Source organism: Erithacus rubecula (assembly GCF_903797595.1).
Source record: "Erithacus rubecula genome assembly, chromosome: 14".
NCBI classification, from domain to species: Eukaryota; Metazoa; Chordata; class Aves; order Passeriformes; family Muscicapidae; genus Erithacus; species Erithacus rubecula.
In genome coordinates this window covers 11896577-11916206 of record NC_136666.1, presented here as the reverse complement: position 1 = coordinate 11916206, position 19630 = coordinate 11896577, and the positions used below count along the sequence as shown (strand labels likewise).

At 39.0% G+C, this 19630-nt stretch overlaps 1 protein-coding gene across 3 annotated transcripts in view; it reads left to right on the top strand.

Moving 5' to 3' along the window:
- GALK2 (galactokinase 2) overlaps positions 1-14271 on the top strand; it is a 44628-nt gene extending 30357 nt beyond the window's left edge. For all 3 annotated transcript variants that reach the window (XM_079317625.1, XM_079317624.1, XM_079317626.1), the window contains 3 exons: positions 723-933; positions 7883-8084; positions 13793-14271. In XM_079317625.1, coding sequence (XP_079173751.1) covers positions 723-933; positions 7883-8084; positions 13793-14000 — 621 coding nt within the window. In that variant the 3' untranslated portion in view covers positions 14001-14271. The remainder of the gene's footprint in view (positions 1-722; positions 934-7882; positions 8085-13792) is intronic.
- Positions 14272-19630: the final 5359 nt, after the last annotated feature.

The window sequence follows — 19630 nt, the reverse complement described above, 5'->3', positions numbered from 1 at the left end:
CAGGAGTGGGGAAAGCAGATCCATCTATAACTAATGAATATCACAGCAACCGTGTGGGAATGGAACAGATTCAAAACAACATTGTACCATTCCTGGAAAGGCCCAGAAGTTCCTTTAAATTGGATATTAAAGAAGGTACTTAAATTTTACTCAAAACTCCAGAGATTGAGAAAGGTTATGGTTATTCTCCCCAGAAATCTTATGACCACTTTCATATTTTTAAGGCTAGTACGAGAAAAGGTGGTAATGACAGCCTCAAATATTAATCAGAAAATTCCAGGAGCATATTGGAAATGTCAAGCTAAAATGTTAGAGCAAATACTAATAGTATATGGAAATAGACTTTTTAAGGACTTCTGGTGTTCTAACATCATAGCACTTGTATAAACAATTGTCCAGATGGGATTGTAAAAGGTTAGTAAGTGCTTGAAGTAACACAGTACATGGAAGAGGATAAATCACTGATCTGATATCATACAAATAATGCCAGTAGGGCTTTTAAGGGCAGTATCTGATTTGAGGAAGAATATCTGACATTCACAGATCTTTAATAATAAGTGTAAGCATTGACTGCTCTGTACTGATAGAAAGCAGGTTCTGATGGTTCTCAATTAAGAAGTGAAAAGAGAAAGTGGGCCTTAAAGATACCTACAGACAACTAATAGTTTTAAACAGGAAAGTACAATATTTTCTGTTTTCTTCTTCTTTTGTTCTAATTTTAGCTTCTCTCGAAGTCAAAAGGCTTGGAGTGGAGAAAAATGTTGAGACTCCATGATGTGCAAACCAAGCTAGGAGTTAGCCTAGAGGAAATGCTGACCATTGTTGAGGAGGTATTACATCCTGAGCCTTACAGCACAGAGGAAATTTGTAAATGCCTGGGAATTAGCCTGGAGGAGCTCCACTCTCAGATCCTTAGTCAAAACATGCAAGATGGTGAGCATATATGAAATGGTGGGGTTTACTGTACAATGTTGGTACTATATAAAAATTTTATGCATTCATAAGTAGTGCAAGTAGAAGTCTTGCCAGAATACTTGGCTGGAATCTTGATTGGGAAGTGAAAGAATTGATACCATCATCAGTTGATATTTTCATTCTAACTTTTAACTTAAAATAGAGCAAACTTTGATTTTGATTGAACTGTTTCTAAAATGATGGAAACAGCAGATAACTGGTGTTCAAGATGGCATAGATGGGCTTGTGCTTCTGTTCTTAACTGATAAGTACATGATCACTTCCTAAAACAGGCACTGGACAGCAAGTTGTCTTGATCTCTCCTGAGGAAGTTTCTGTGACTGTTACTATTTCTTTCTTTTTTAGGAAGATGTTGGTGGAGATGAACAATTTACTATCTAATGTATTTCCCATGTATTGTTTAGGATTGTACCACGCAGTCACACATGAATTGTATCCTGGATGCATACAGTAGGGTTCCTAATACCAAATAATAGAGAATTTATGAAATAATTAATTTGTTTTCATAACAGGTTTACAACTGAGACCAGAATTGTTCTGTAAGAACTACACAGAATCCTTCTTCCTTGTTTCCTTTCTGTAGCATTAATACCTATTCTTTTGGAACCAAATTACATCCTTGTCAGTCCTTCCCAAGACTGCTTTCAGGAATGTTTATATTGGATGTATATAGATATGTAGCATAGCTATCTATACTGACACTTACTTAAATAATCCATTCATATGGACCAGGTCCTGAATCTTTAACCTGTTTTGCACCCCAGTGGTATCAGACAGTATAATTGCCAGAAGATACCAGGATGGAATAAGATACCTTAAGCCAGCTCTTTATCTCCACAGAAAGAGTTGTGATAACTCTGTACTGTCTATACATGAGGAATATATGAACCATGTACCTGCACTCTGCAGCATTTTCCTGGGAAATTGCAAGGTTGTAAATCTTACACTGTCCCTGCACTCTCCCCTTCATGAAGCAAGGCAAGACTATTAACTTACAGATGTTTATACTCCTTATACCTGGTTTATAAAAAAAATTTCTACAGTTCTGCAAAGTTGAGTTGTTTATACAGGTTATCTTGATTTTTTTCAAAAAAATAAAGTCTAGATGAAAAATTTAGTCATAAAAGCCATAGAAGAAACTCAAAGGAAATTTTATACTGTAGCTCTGAATACCATTTGCAGATGTTTGCTGAACAGAATCTCTTAAACTCGCATGACCGTGATTTCATTTGATAAGACCAATTAAAAAGGATTCTGCTGAAAGCCTTTTTGCATGTACAATATAAAAATAAATAATAGATTTCTGTAAAACTTACTCAGAAGAAAGAAGACAGACATAATGAATCTAAGTCTGCTGGTTTGTTACACACTATACAAATTACGCGTTATGTTGGCTTTGGAACGCCAAAGGCTTTTTGAAGAAAATTTTTTTTTCACTTCCCCTCTATTTTCTCACTCTGATTTAACGACAATGCCTGGCTTCTGCATGGGAGAGAGAAAACATACTGTTAAATAAGTAACCTCTGCAGAGAATTTCAGTGTCATTGAATTTCTTTGTGAAGAACAAACCATAACATTTAGGGGATCTTTGCATGCCCAGGGATCATTACAAATATTGTTTTGTGCTGGCACTGTGGCTCATGTTTAAGGATCTAAAAGTGTTCTGTACATACTAGTTTAGCCTTAAGTCCAGCTTCCCCTCCTCTACTCCTCCAGTGGCAGTACTGTATACTTACATAAAGTTTTATCAGTATGTAAGGATGACCAGGTAAAAAACTGCACATCTCAAAAGGAATATTCTATGGACTGGCTTTGGTCAAGTCCCCAATGTTGCTGGAAGCCCATAGCAACACTGCCTCCCCTTTACAACAAGTATTCAAGGGTTTCTGCAGTTCCACACTGTACAGCCCATTTGTTCCCCATGTTTGGAGAAGTAGAGATGGTGTATAAAGCCTCTCTCAACTTCTTTCAGTTGTTACTTGGTCAACTCACAATCCTGAGTTTAAAGCTCCCTTGCAAATGTTTACACATAGATTGCACTTGTGGCTTCTGAACATCTCTAGAAAAATAATATTTATTACTTTCTAAGGTGCACTGTGCCATAATTTTGGCTTGGACTTGAGTGCTTCACAGAACACATAGTGTGTGGTGATTGTGGGACATTAAGCATTTATAAACTTCACCACAAAAGGATATTCTCCTGTAAAACAGTATATTCCTTTAACCACTAAATGTTTTTGCTTCTTAAATGAGGTATTTTTTAAACCAATTTTTCCTTTTCATATAAAAAATGTTAATCTAATTCTGACATTCAACCTGAGAATGAAATCGCCATGGGAGGAGCAGGGATCCATTTGCTGTGTGGATTTGGCTGTTTAACTTCTATTTGTTCCCTGGAAAGAGAATTCTAAGTCTGTGCTGCAGGGTGCATGAGGGGTGCTTGAACAGTTGAATTGTTCATGCGTGTTGATGGTGATCTGAGTGCAGGAAATTTCCACACTGCTGCACTGACATGTGGTGGTGAGGGGGTCTCAAGTGTTCTGTCAGGTGCCTCTGGGGTACAAAAAGCTCTCTCTGTGCATCAGTAGATGCCCTGCATGGCCTGTGTGCCACAGGTTAGGCACAGGCAATGAGTAGTCTAGGTTAGTTGCAAAAGCCATCAGTTGTTGTAAAGCCATCATTCCTCTGGAGGAAAAATCACTTTAAACCAGTAGTTATCATAATCTCAAAACAGGTGTCTGCTAAATGTGTCACTGAATCCAGCAATGACTCGTCCCCTGGTTTATTTTCAGAATGCCAGATTGCAAACAGTTACTTGAGCAGTCCCAGTAGAGTAACTGTTCCCCACTTCAAGGAGGGGGTTCACAATCTGGCTCAAATTAAAGCCATCTGGCAGCATTTTCTTATACACATTATGAGCCAGAAACCTTCACCCTCATCATGTTCAATCAGCAGGATGCCTAACAGAGAAGGGTACTATTCCACGTGAGTAATGGTGCTGCAAACTGTCCCTACACAAGTGTGTGTCCCTGAGTTTTTCCGGTTGTAAATTTCTAACAGTCCCATCAGCCATGTGTAGCTCATTAATCTACAGTGAAATGTATCTTTAGAAGCTGCCAAAGCAACTAGAAAAAAATATATCGCCTGGAGAGGTTGGTCTTTAGCTAAAGGTCAGATAGTATTGTACAGGAAGCCTCTAAAGAAAGGAATCTGCTGAAGTTGAAGTTGTAACAAATAATATGAGTTGCTGAGAAGCCACAACATTTACTTATACAGGAAAAAATTCCTTTAAACAGGCTGGACAGGTTTGCACAATTTTTGTAAGGCTAAAATTAAAAAATATGACCATACAGTTGAAAATCCACAGTAAACATTTCTATTATATTTAGTTAGCCCACAATTATTTGGGACTAATAGCCCAGATTTTTGTCTGTTAAGGGATTTTATATGGATTTTGGACAAGCTTTCATTAACATTAGTCTGCTGGGTCTCAGTAACTTGGAAGGTTCTTGCTGCAGTGCTATCTATTAGTGCCCTGGAAAATAGCACCACTCTTTCAAGGGCATTTGGTGGTTTGTAAGAGAACTGAATTTACCTGTTCATGGGTGACCTGACAGAAATCCTCTGCCAGGAGCAAAGCTCAGAGAAGTTGAAGTGGGAGAAACCAGGCCTTTATTATAGTTTAGTAGATTAGGAAGGTATATTTACATTTTTGGCCTAATTAATTACCTAACTCCATACCTTACAGTAGATTTAAGGATCCATGTGCTTTTAAGAAGCTGGCATTAGTTCCCTAAACCCTGCTTTTTATGCTCTCCTTTGAGCACCACAGAGGGTGAGACCACATAGCACAATTCTGTGCAATCCTGCAAGGGTTTCTTTGAGGGCTTCAGCTTGTCCTCTTTCAGAGCACTGCAGCCTTGCCTCAGATATAAACTAATCAGGTGTGGGTCCTCTGGTTTTGTTTCTTGTAACTGTGACAGAGTATGGCTTAGGAAATCAGTGGAGCCAATACACAAGTTGTTATCTGTAGCAAACAGATTCCAATATAGATGTGACTTTCAGAAATATAATCTGTACTCTGTCTTCAGTTAGGTAGAGAGGATTTGTTTGTTCTACCCATCCAAACAGAAGAGATAGAAGAGGGTTTCTGTATTATCAGAGGCATTTCGTGTTGAAAGCTGAAAATACGTGAATAATTTCATTATTTTAGAATAAGGCTTGGAGAGTACTGAGCTGTTTACTGTCCTGAAGATAATTTTGCCTGAAAAGAAAACTGCCTGAGAAGAAAAGCAAGCTACAACAAAAATTTTTAAATGTAAACATAATTTTTGTGAAATAAAATGCTGCCTACAACAGACCAACAGCTAATTCCAGGATCCCAGCCTTTAACCAGCACTAATTTGGTAAAGGTCTACAAAGGAGCCTGCAAATAACACACAGCCACTCTCTGCTGCCTGGAAGGAGCGAGTTCCCAGGCACAGGAAGCTGTGTCAAGGTAGCAAATTCCCCCCTCCACCAGAGGCTCTCCTGGGAGCCAGCGCTGCCCAGGACACAGCTCAGGTCCCCTGGCTGGTAGCCAGAGCCCCACCGTGGTTGCCAGTTCCTGACATGACGAGCACAACACAACCCCAGAGATTTTAAGGTAATCTGGCCAGTGGAGCATTGCTCTACCAAAGGGTGGTCTCCGAATCAATCACAGCCTTTGGCAAGTCTGTGGCCCGACAATTGAAACCAGACATGTTTTCAGTTCATTCTTTGGGTTACTACTGTTCGATGGTGATTTACAAGAGAGTGTGAGCTATGGCAATCTCTCACGCAACTTTAGATATTCCCTAAACGAATGCACATTTAGAAATCTCCTTGCTCTAAAACAATGCCTCATAAGAAAAGAATATTTAAAGAGAAACTATCCTTAAAAATAGGCCAAGCTGCCTTTTTTCAATGTTCAAAAATACCGAGGCACCACTTTGCAAAACACAGCGCAGCTAACTCCAGCAGCAACAACAGCAGAAACCAAAATATGCTCTTCCTGTGTGATACTCTCGAGTCCATGTTTCTAAGGGGCACTCAATTTTCTCATTTCTGTTCTAGTTTGAAATGCTTTCAGAAGGCCTGTTCACAAGACAAACAGCACAGGGTTTCTCAGTAGCAGGCTGTATTGAATTACAAAATAAATAGGAGCAGAAGCAATATCAGCAGTAGCAGAACATTGCTATGTTAAATGTTTCTGTCTCATTTTAGACTACTTGTGTCTCAGCACTATTTTCACCATTTACAGTTGTGAAATACTCTGGAGAAATAAAAAGGCATTATAGAGGTGCTGATGAAGTTTTAGTCTGTAAGAGCTGCTGCCTGGAGTGTACAACACGAGAGACTTCATACTGGACCTAATTTTATTTCCACTCTTTCAAGGAAGATTTCTACATGTATTTGCAAATGTAGATTACTGAAAGTGTCAGAAGTGGTTCTAGAACTTGGCAGTCTCAACAGAACAGAAAAGTGGAGACTTGGTTGGTCTGGGTCAGACAGCAAGTTCTATTTTAAATACAGGGCTAGTGTTGCTTCTCCTTTTACCTCTATTTGAGTGTTTTATCAGCCATTTTAGAAAGCGAGAAGACCAGGAGCTGAACTGATTGAGAAACTTCACTCTAAAGGAGAACTTACATGTAGAAAGAAGATGAAGGATGTTCCGAAGTGCTCTAGCAAGATTTTGCTATGCTACAATAAGCAAAGAGCACAGTAGGTGCTCCATATAGAGGTTAAAGTCCATTAATATTTACCACCCAAACAGCTCACTCAAACCAATTTAGTCATAAATTAAATTATGTCATGCATGCTTCTGGTGAACAATACTTCTTAAATAGTAGCCATGGTATTAAAGCAAACAGAACTATATTGGGAGAGGAAAACAATGAACGACAGCACAAGCTTGGGAACAGCAGATCAATTCTCAGATATTAGTTGCAAACCAAACCTTCCTGTGGCTTGTGGAGTCTTTAACCACAGCCATCTCCTTCCTTTGTATGCCCCATTATTCAGGCTTGATGGAGGTCTCTACCATGATGGCCACACAGGTTTGGACACCCCACTGACCCTTCCCAGCAGAATTGCATTTTTATGGCACAATAGAAAAAGTTTATCCTTATGCTAGTCTTTGTTCTTAGTAGGTCAATACTAATCAGTACCTGTCTGGGCTTGGCATCTCTTCACATCCATAAAGGCAGCACTGATGTTTTGGCAAGTAACCTGTACCAAAGATAAACCCTGAAAACCAAAGTGAAAGCACCTGTTCTCTTCACTGTACCTTTAATATTCGGTATTATCTACTGGATTGTGAGCCTGCATTATTGAGAAAAGAAAAAAAAAAAAAAGGAAACAAGTGAGTGGTGTTTTTTGTGGTTTAGTGGTTGCTATTTTTTCAAGCAAAGGTCCATCTGCACAGTTCCACAATTGATGCAGATTTGGCCTGGAGCAGCCACACACAAGGACCTGGGCCAGCAGGTGCTGGCTGACAGCTGCCTGCAGGGCACTGGGGACCCTCCAGGTGTTCTCCTGCCTCTGTTCTGCTGCTAGTTGAAAACTTCAGATTAATGCCCTAATGCTGTCACTGCCAACCCTTGCACTTCTGCCTTGCCTCTGCAAAGTAAGAGAGACTGAGCCTGTCCAGTGGCACAGCAAATAACCAGAGCATGTGCATGAAGCTGTCAAAACAAAAAAAAAGATGATAACCTCTAAACATTATTTTTTATTAGGCCTTTTAAAGAAGATGTAGGTAAACTTCTGCAGAAGACTTTCACCCTAGAGAGCTCTCATATAAAGGATAAATTGCTAAAAAACACAACCCTATTATGTTTCTGTATGTTGCTTTTGTAGTGAACAATAATGCAGTTTTCTTTTTGTGCAGTTTCCACCTTTAAGCTATACCAGCGTGCAAAGCACGTGTACAGTGAGGCTGCCAGAGTGCTGGAATTTCAGAAGATTTGCAGCGAAGCACCTGCCAATGCACTCCAGCTGCTGGGAGAATTAATGAAGCAGAGCCATATCAGCTGCAGGGAGATGTATGAGTGCAGCTGTCCTGAACTGGATCGCCTGGTCGACATCTGCCTGTAAGTTCTGACCACAAGCAAGAGTAATCGCCTGTGGAGAATACGGTTCGAATTGAGGAGAAAATATGACATCCTTGGCTATTGCAGTCTTAAAATGAAAGTATTCTTGTCTCTTCTTACAAAATTAATCTCCTGCAGGGGCATTACATGGTCAATTGTTTCCCTGCTGACATCTGTGTAATACTTTCAGATGAAAGCTACGGTTTATGGCTTTATTACAGATTTTGCTTTTGGACTGACTCATCGTCATAAGTGTTACGTTAGACTGTTGGCTACTCTTTTTTAAGTTGCAGAAGAAGTCATAAGTGGTTTTCTTGAAACATCGTCTTACTCGTTCTATCTGAACTGTTAGTTTTGCTCTGTTTCTCAGAATTATAGCACCATAGAACATAGAACTTAAAGATCATCGTGTTCCACCCCCCTGCCATGGGCAGGGACACCTCACACCAGACCAGTTGCTCAGAGCCCCATCCAAACTGGCCTTGAACACTTCCAGGGATGGGGCATCCACAGTTTCTCTGGGTAATCTGTTCCACTGTGTGTGCCTCACATCTCTCATAGGAAAAAGTTTCTATCCAACATCTAATCTAAATCTATCTTTTTCATGTTTTCTAAGCATTTCAGTACTGCTGCCAAGGAGTTCCAGGGCATAAACAAGCTGTTCTACAATCTTAGGTTGTCTTGGAATTATAATGAAATGTAGTGAAATGCCATTTACATTTTTTCAATTAAAAATAAATTGTCCAGAGTATCAAATAGGTTGGACAGTATTTCACTGTTTAAGAAATGAGTGTGCTGTTACAGGGGCTGACACACTGCTTCTCTATGTGCTGTCTGAGCTTTCCACATATAATTAAGTCTCCATCTCTGCCCCAGCATTATTCTTTCAGCTGTGATCCCTTCCAAAGTCACTTTGGTCGTGAGGAAACAATCTCAACTCTAAAGCACTTTCCCTGAGTGCCATTTTGTCCCTTCTCTTCTCCCACACACAGGTTGTTGTGGTATCAGGCTGTTTCCATGACTCAGCTGCAGGGGATGATGAGATCTGGTACAATCGTGTGTTAATCCACAAATTAAAAACAAGCACTTAGTACTCACATCCTACATAACATTTCATCCCTCCCACAGGGTCAGCATCAAACAATGCACATATTTCAGTCCTCCTTTATTTCTCTTTTTCTAGTATATTTAATCACAGGACAGACACCTGGTGCTAACTGTGATCTAAATTCAGTGCCTGCAGAACGAATTTAGTGATTGGTGATTGTTTCAACAGTGACTGGGGGAAATAAATAGTTGCTCACCTGGGATGTCTTACTTCTACTCCATCCCTGCCCCAGTCATCCTGTCCCAGCTGCTTCCCACAGTCTCATAATTGTTCCCAGGTGATGCCACCCTCCCAACTTGTGCCCCTAATTGTTGCTTCTTCTCCTTGGAGAAGGGTCTGCTTAATTTGGGAAACTGCCCTAAGCCAGAGCAGCATTACTGCCTGCCAGAAGGGAAATGTGGGGTGACACAAGTGTTTGCAGGCCTGAGGTCAAGAAATTTTGTTTCCCTGTCTTTTAGAAGCAAATATCCCATCCTTTCTCTACATCTTTTCAGTCTTGAAGAAAACAAACAATTTGATGTTTTAAAAAATTAGCTAATTAATACCTTACCATCTTTACCATCTTTTTTTTTTTATTGACTGAGAAATTAGTCTGGCATAGAATGAAAATATGAATTTTACAAGCATGCAATTTACCATATGCTTTTTTTTCCTGTACTCATGGGCTTTTTAAGTTGAAGTACCCATTTATCAGGTTTGTAAGTCAATAGAGTACAGAACATGATTATTTAGGTGAGTCTGATTTCTTTTGCAGACAAGATGGAATGGCCTCTGAGGCAGTAAGCTACAAATCTAAAAACTGAACAGAGGACTTCTGGACGCTGACATTATTTTGCATGTGGAATACATGTGCTGTTTTGTGCTAAAACACTGTCACTCACATAGAATGATTTCAAATTTATACATTAAAATTATTTCACCTCTTTTTTATAATTGTACTTTTTGCACAGAAAAAAATTGTTCATTATTCTTTGAAGCCTTGTCCATCAAGAATATTTCCTTAGAAATGCATCTTTCTTCTCTAGAAGTTCAGTATTAAATCTTCTTCTGATTCAGTAATTAGATTTCTAAAAGTGTATAGCTATTCTGAATGAATGCAGCTTAATTCAGCATCTAACTTTTGAAAAAAAAGTATTAACTTTTCTTAAGTTGTACATTAAAAAACCTAAAGGACATAAAATAAGTAGTCACTCTAGGAAGACTTGGCTGATGTGATTATAGAAACGGCTGGGAACTACACAAATGACATTCTTTACTTACAATGATATATAGCCACCCTGTAACTTTCAAAAGCTTTTCCAAAAATACATTCCACAGAATTGCCTGAATCTACTGCTGCTCTCTCCTTACAAGGTTTAAACTGTGAAGAGTAATCTGCATATCCAGATGTTTTCTCTTTTGCCTAGATCTTTATGTGTTACAGCATAACTTCAGCCAAGAAAGAAAGGGATCCATACTTGCTGTGGTTTGTAGTGCTGAAAACTGTAACCACGAGTTGGTCAGTTGTTTTTTTTCATTTAGCAAAGATTGAAGACTTTTGCTTTCTCTAACCCACCTCATGTTGTTAGTAGTTGATTTACCTGTTAGTCTTCTAAAGCAGGTAACACAATAGATTTACTAAACAATTAAGGAAAAAAAATTCCATGTGAGCTCCTGAGTAAGTTAAGGTATTCTTGAAAATCTCTCCTTCCTTAGTGTTGTACATAACTTACATTCATTTTCTTATTCTCCATCTTTTAGTGCTGTAAATCCTGGTATTTTTTGTGTTCCCAGCCATGCCTCTTACATGACAGACAGCTGAATCCTCTCTGACCACTTCTAAAAGATACAGATTGTACATTACATCCAGGTGCAATATGGTAGCCAACACAATTCTGCATTTTATCATTTCCACTGATGATATTCTTAAAGCTGCAGAGCCTGCAATCATGGCACAATTTGAAATTTCAACAAAGCCAAAAATGCTTAAAGATGCTATTCAAATGCAAACTACAAAGCAGAATAAGTACAATCCTTCCCATTGATATATTTAAATCTTACTATGTTAACTCCATGCTTTCTGAAAAGCTACTTTATAATTTTAGGTATTTCAAATTAACAATATTGCTCTGTTTTTTTGTTTTTTTTAAAGCACAGTTATTTTTAAAATGGGCTACTGCCATATCTTGCCTACTGTTTCCATATACCAAACTAGGGGATTTCCATTTTTACTCTCTCCTTTTATTCTTATATTCTTCTTTCCTTTGCTGCAGTACTCATATTTTAACTCTCATTTACACCCCCATTAAGCTAATTTTCTTTGTGTCCAGTGAAGATTGGAACAAGATACATAAACACTTGCAGCAGCAAAGGCCAGAACCTGGGACTGGGTGTCCCCAGCACTGGGCTCCAGACACATTTTCCTTGTCCCTGCAGCACAGCCCAGCACACAGGGCCTTTCCCACACATGAATCCCACAGCTCCCACTGTGTGGGTGAGCTCCCCATCCACAAGACTGTCTGCTCAGACTCCTCTTCCAAAACCCTTCTAGATCTCAGTGCACAAGAGGAATGTCTGGCCAGGAATCCCACTTTACCAGAGGGGTCCTGCTTAGCATTGAACTGATTAAAACTTCAATGAGGCAGTTTGCAGACCTGTTCCAAAGATGACTTCCTTGTGTTTGATCTAGATACCTCCCAGGCACCACATCTCCTGCAGACACAGAATTAGGTGCTCCCTCCTGGACCCATGTAGTATCAGGTAGCCCCAAGTGGCTGCTACCACCACATTTGACACTGCTAAGCCACGGTATTTTGAAACACAGTGACTTCAGCTCTGCAACAGGCATATTTTCTGTCTACTTTATGCTTTATTTCAGCTAAGTATTCGAAAATGACTCAGTAAAAATGAGACATGAGCATGACCACAGAGAATTATGAAATCAATAAAAGGTTCAGAACAATTCTGAAGGGATTTCAGTTGCCTACCAAAATAAAAGCCAGACACCATCTGAAATATGAAGTTTTGTCTGAGGTAACAGACCAAATGAGTACAGACAGTTGATTTAACAGATTCTGAAAAGTGGATTGGGTCTTATAAAGTCAATGGGAATTTCCTTATTGATTGCAACTGAGACTGGATTGGATCCTGTTCATTTTAGGAGGTTGCTCCATGGACTAGAAACTACCAAAATTGCATCAGAGAATGAGTGGCTTACAGGAATAACAATAAGTAAAATAAAACACCAACAGGAAATGCAGAATGAATATAAAATCGAGTCAATATGAAGGGTGGCACCACACAGACACACTGAAGAAAGTGTTTCTGTTCAAGAAGAGATGTGTGTTTAGAATCAAACACATATGCAAGTAGTTGCTTGAAATATGACCTAAACCTATACTAACCCAGCACTACACCAGATTCATTTAACAAAAAGTGCACACATGAAAAATTACAACAGCTCACTCCAAATGAGCTGTCATTTTCCAATGCTATTCACATGATGTTGTTTCTCCCTCTAACATTCTGGGGCTGGTGAATCTCTCTGTGCATGGCTATTGGAAACACATCAGAAGGATTTGTTTGTAAGTCAGATTAGATCTCCCACAAGAATAAGATTTCAGATGAGTTTTCTAAATCTAACTCTTCTGTTCTCACTAAGTTAGAAAAGCCCCAAAATAACTTATTACATGGTATTTTCCTACTTTTTCTGAGTCTAAGATCAGGAACACAGGTAAGCAAACTACTGAAAACAATTCTAAATTCTAATGAATGGCATCTGAGTCTTGCAGTATAACAGCATGGGATTTGCTCTAGGACATTTCTAGTAGGCCAGTATCTTGAGGCTGGGAATGGTTTATATTTTGCATGTCATTTATTTGTCATTGTTCTTTCTGTTCACACTCCTCCTTGAGAGCATTTTTTTTCTTTTGGGACTACATTCATATTTTACCTCTACTGCTGTCAGCCTGAAGTTCATGAGGCTCCTCTAAAGAGAGATACCCAATCTGTTCATTCAGCAGAAACAGCAGTTTATGTGAGTTTATTTTATACAGAGTGCAGTGGGTCTATGACTTTTGGAGAGTCTCTGAACTCTTCTCTTGACTGGCACACTCAGCAATCCTGCAGAAGCCTGTGAATCTTAAGCATGGTTTAGATCTATCCTGGAAGAATAGAGCTATTTGTCTTTGCCACATTAGAAAATGGCTTGCATGCCTACATCCTGTGCAATTAGTTTATGAACCCTCTTTTGTTATTTTTGTCATGTATTTCTGTTTTCACTTCTGATGTCTTATGAATGTTGCTAACACAATTCCTTTCTTCTCCTGCTTTCTTCATCTCAGCTGCACTGTGATCCTAAAAACAGCTGATGCTGAAGCATTACAAAAGAGGGAGACTTTTGGAACTGATAGAAATGACTATAATGCAGTTTAAAGCATCAGCACTTTTCTTTGGCCCAAAAGGGTAACTGCAAATTGCTCTAGAGTTACATACAAGCAAGTGAAAATCAGAAAATCAAAATCAAAACACATCTGAGATTTCCATAAAAATTATATATATGACAGAGTACTTCTTTTTGATTTATTTTACATTATTTTTTTTCCATGTTATTTTCTTTTAGGCAATTTGGGGCCATTGGGTCACGTCTGACTGGAGCTGGATGGGGTGGCTGCACTGTGTCAATGGTGCCTACTGACAAGCTGAACACTTTCCTAAAAAATGTGAAAAAGGCTTATTACCAAACGGATGGCCAAAAGTTAGCAGTGGAAAATAATAGTCTGTTTGCTACCAAACCTGGAAGAGGAGCTTTGGTTTTTGTTGAAGCCTAAGGAACATAAAAAATTTAAAGAAACTATGTAGAGCATGTAGAACTGGCAGTACTTCCCATGCCACAGTACATGAATGTTTTTTCTTGTTTTTATTGTAATGAGCAGTTGCTATTATCAAAATGTATTTCTGAAAAAGCAATTAAAAGAAAACTCTTTGATTACAAATGTCTTTTCCCCCCCATATTAAATATATCTTTCAGTATAAATATTGATTTACTAAAACCTATTGGAAACCTAAAAGGGAAATTGAAATAAAGATGATGATTTTTAACAGTGTCTCACTCTTCTTTTCCCTTTACTGTAATAAAAGAGAGACCAGGTGTGCAATGAGCTGTCTCAGTAGAAGGAGGGAACCCTGCAGTAATTGCAGGGCTGTCCAGTGCTTTCTCTTCAGGTGCTGGACATGGTTTTGTTTGGAGTATTCTCTAAAAAGGAAGATTAAACTGAAGTATTCAGAAAATTGGAAGGACCTTGCTAAACATCCAAAGTTTTCTACTCTCCACAAGTAGGATAATTACTATTGTAATTAGTGATAATATTGGAGGAGCTATGTAAAGCATTATGTCAAGTAGGACAACTTTTCTCTTGGTGGTATTTCTTAGGAATCTTTGTGCAGGTATGAAAGTTTCAACAAAAATGAACACTCTTAATGAACTGTATGATATGACAACCTAAGTGAATGAGCAAATAATGAAGCAGAGTTGGATTTTGACTTATCCAAACACCATGATCTCATGCTTGAGTCCCAGCTGTGCATCTACATCATAAAACATTTGCATTTTATACAAAACTATTATAAAGGACTAAATATGATCCACTGACCATGTAAAAACACAATTACAATTTATAAGGAATAACTAATGAGAGAATTCACTCAGTTGTACTAAGCAAAAATATGTTCTAGGTAGGACCAAGGAAAAATGTCATTGAAATTACTGACAAATTCTGACCTTGCTACCACTGTCTGCTCCTGCCATCTCCTATGACTGCTCTGGCAGTACAGACCTACAATTCTCAGCAGGAAAAATGGTTGTGATTGCAGAAAGGGGACTGTACACCAAGATCCCCCAAAGATGTCCCAACCCTGCTCCCAAGGGGAAAGTCAGGCTCTGTGGCCTCTCTCTTGCACAAACTTCCACTTCTCTGCTCTCTCCAAAGAAAACTGAAGAGAAGATTTGGCCATGTCACAGCCCTTGCAGCCATAAAAGACCCAGCAAGAGCTGGCCCTGGGCATGTTTTTGTGATGCTAAGCACGAGTTAATGTCCAGAAGTCTGCATCAAATTAGAGATCTCTCAGATTTTCTGTACATTACCCATGCTAATTCAGGCCAAACCCAAATTCTCAGAGGCTCTTAACTCTCTGAGAAGACTCTGCCAAATCTGAGCACAGCAGATGAACGACAGCCAATGCAAACTACCAAATCTTTTCAGGAACCTCAGAGGGGAATATCATGGCAGTAGTACCAGTAGAGATGATCTCTTATTTCTGACAACCAGTAAAAGTGGAACAGAATGCTTGAGTCAAGTAAATCAAACACTCAAGAGGAAAAGGATGGGCTCTGGGCACAAGAGGATTCGGAGGGAGGACAGTTAAAATGTGACAAGGGGAAAGCAAAGGAGAGAGGAAATAGTTCTGAACAATTGCCAGAATTATAGAATGAGCTAATCTTAAACATTCCCTCCTGTCATCTTTGAAATTTAATATCTTGTAATCCATTTGTAATGTACAGTAGATATACTGTGCATTCAAATAAACCTGTAAACAGAGGACCCCAAAAAATGAAAATCAGGTATCTTCAACAATGGTTAAGATAGCCACAGACATTTTGAAGACAATATTGCCATTGCCTTATTACCAACTGCCTAATGAAATACAATCCTGAGCTTACTCCAGTGAGTTCCTATTTATCATCCTATCATAAAAATGGAGTAGAAAACAGTAATTCCCAGTCCTTTCATTAAGATATTTGCAGAGAATTTCAGCTGGATTCATGGAAGAAGTAATCAATGTATGAGCAGAATAAAAACATATTGTGGAGTTTTTTTTCTTCTTCTTCAAGTTGAGCATGACACACAAAGTTGCAGAATCTTCCCCAAAACACGCAGGCTGCAGTACATTTCAAAACTTTTCTGACAATGAATCTTATAAATTATATTCTCACAAACAAATAAAAGGAAACCAGATATTAAAACAAAAACAGTATAAAAGAAGAACCAAAAGTTTTCAACTTCCGATGAATCTCTTCCCCAGTAAAATTTAGACATAACTTTCATGTGAAAACCTACAGAATTCAAGCTATTTACATAAAAAGGGTACTCAGGCATTTTTATTTACTGACTATATGTAGCAAGTAAATGTTTCTTTTTAAATAAACAAACAAAAGTAGTTTGGGGGAGGGGTTTGCTTGCTTTTTAAAACCTTTAAAGACATGTTTCTACATAATGGTAAACTCCCCAATGATCAGAGCATGAGAATGATAATGGGCAAAGATATTTGTAGTATCTCTAAAAGTAAAACAAGAATATTTCGATTTTGATGAAAATTTCTAAGTCTAGAGCAGCAGTTCATGAGCATATTGCCTAAGCAAAACTTTGCAGGTCTGCATTTTTAATAACTTTTCCTGACTACCTATTAAAAATCTCTTTATAACTAGAGTAGCACTAATTGGTAAATCAGAGCTTAATCAGTTTAAGTTGGAAAAGACTTCTAAGATCATCAAGTCCAACCAATGAGCCAGCACTGACGAATGCACCACAAACCACATCTACACATCTTTTAAATCCCTCCAGGGATGGTGACTGCCCTGCTCCAGTGTTAGACAATCCTTGCCATAAAGAATTTTTTCCAAATACCCACTGTAAACCTCCTCAGGTGCAACTGCTGATGAGTGATGCAAAGTGGCCCAGTGAGCACTTCCACCAGGTCTCTCTGTTCCCTTGGGTGGATCCATCCAGCCCCAGAGACTGGTAAGTGTTGAAGCCAAGTGGCAGTGAAGCCACTGCCCATCTCCCCTTGGATTACAGGTGCTCCATTCAGATTCCTGTCCCTCTCCTCCTGCTCAAGGAGTTTGGTACCCAGAGAACAACTGCTTTTACTATTAATGCCTTCTCTGCCTCAGTCTTTAAGTGCCTCAGGCATTTCCTCATCCTTTGTAGCTGTTACCTCCTGCACCCAGTGAAGGTTAGCACAGGCTATGATTATCCAGGGAGTGTAATTTTATCTTAAGACCTGACTGTAATTCATTCAATCGCCAGTTTAATCTTAGTGTGCAGTAAATGGGCTCTAAACATTTCCAAAAGGATCTGGAATGGAGACACTGTTAGACATCCGGGTGCAGCATCACTGCCTGGTGCCATATTAATACTCTGCATTATGGTAATCCCACTGACATGTAAGTCTTCATCACTACATTTGCTGACTGTGTCTCTGTACACAGGAACATGCTCATCCTCTGAAATAGCATGAGAGCAATTTTACCATTCACTTACTGGGAGGGGATCACCCGTGCATGTCTTGGACACAGCACATACACAGACATATGGCAACCTAATATATAATAGTTACTTACATAACATTTTCGGGAATATTGGTTTCTAGTTAATATGATCTGAATGCCAACTTTTATTTTAGCAACTGCTGACTACTTAGTATAATCCTTCTGAAATTCCTCTCCAAGTCCATGTGTCCTATAATAATATCTTGATATGTTGGAGCAACTGCTGCACTACAGCTACAGTGAAGTGAAAGATCTGTATTTTCATCTCACTACGAAGCTTATTTGTGTGCTAAATCCCAACCAGATCTAGTTAAAGATACACAACATTCACGAGAGTATCCTGTTCTAAAAAAGATACCTTGCAAATCATAGCTGTTCTAGGCAGGAATGAAGCTCCCTGATTCTTGTCATTATAAGGTTCATCAAGAAAAAAGAAATTCTATAAAAGTACTTACACTAAAAAGTACCAGTAGCATGGAAACTGGATGGGTAAGACAATGTCATGAAACCTGTGAATCATGCAGCACATTAATTTAATTTTGAGATTGAAGGCTAGGTATTGATAAGAGAGACTAGTTCACAAAGCAGAAAGGACTACAGTGGGAATGTAAAACTAACTGCAAATTGCTCACTGTGATAAGTCCTGTTTGACAGATTTTCCCACTGCACAGAGAACTGGCAGAGGAAGAACTGCCAAGCAATGCTGCCGACACATCTGTCCTCCCTCAGCTCTGCAGTTCTTTCATCAAATGCTCTTCTGAGATTCAATCTCATAAAACAGAGGCAAGAGATTAATTCTGGTACTGATCTTATCTCTTGTACTCTGCCCTGTGCTTTTGGACTGATGTCACAAGTAATTGAGATTTTCTGAGACAGGACAGACCACAGCCTCCCCTGGCAGCCCCAGGTTTCCAGGCAGCTGTGCTGGCACTGACAGTCACTGTGCCGAGGGCAGGCAGTGCCCAGCCAGCCCTGCAGCCTCCCCATGCCCTGGGCTGCAGGCACAGCTGCAGCTGCCACACTGGCAACCTCTGCTGCTTCAGCACCTGCTTTTCCTCAGGTCTCCCACAATTGTTTGACCAGTTAAACCTGTGGGTGAGCATTTTCTGGAGCTCCTGAAGCCTCTGCAGGTTTGGACACTGGATTTCAGCATCATACGGATTTACCCAGCCCATACTCCCTGCAAACAGTTCAAGCAATACAATAACAAATACTGAGAGTTTACACATAGAGCTAACGTGCCCAAATCTCACAAATAATTTAAGGCACTCAGACCAAATCCATCACAGGTGTCAGACCTAGTAATGGAAAAACTGTAGATAAGTAAAAAATGTTTAAGCTCCAGATGAGAAGACATTAAGGAGCTTTCAGAATTAATTGATCATTAAAATGCTTGAGATTGTTTTCCAATAGCATTGTTCCTGCAGAAGCAGCAAACCGATGAGGATTCATACAAAAGCACTGGATATATTAATTGGATTTTAAGTCTAAAGCATTTTGAGAACTGCTATCATCTCCTAAACTTTTTTTTTTTGTGGGCCAAAATTACCCATTAAAAGGAAAAAAAATTATCTTCCCACTAAAGCATAACTTTCTGCACTTGGCTCACAGGGATCAAATAACTCAATAAAGATTAGATGTACTTCAGACTGAAACACAGCTAGTGCCCAAGCAGCTGTCTTCTTTCCAGCCAAGCTGTGTGTGATTTGGAGTGGGAATAAAAATATATTCTATCAGCCAATGATCAAGCCAGATGTGTGGGGTTCTTTTTTAAAATCCAAATTAATTTTTCAAGTAGATCTGTATGAAGCTCTTAAAGCAATTCCTTAGGAATATTATTAAATACCTTATTTTTTGCCAAATTCCATATGGGGGAGGATTTTATTCATGTTGTTCTACATTTTCTAGTTTCTTATCTGTCCCTCATGTGACAAATACATGTATTTATTTTTCTTGGCTGAGCTGTTCTGACACGGAAGAGGATTTTTAAATTGTATTCTACTGATCAATTATCAGAATTAAATTGTTCTGATTAAATGCTGAAGCATTTTCTGCTGACTTTCTCCCTGGGAACATTCTTTCCTGTCTACTTCCTTTACAGGCTTCCATCTAGAAAATAATTTGGACAAGACC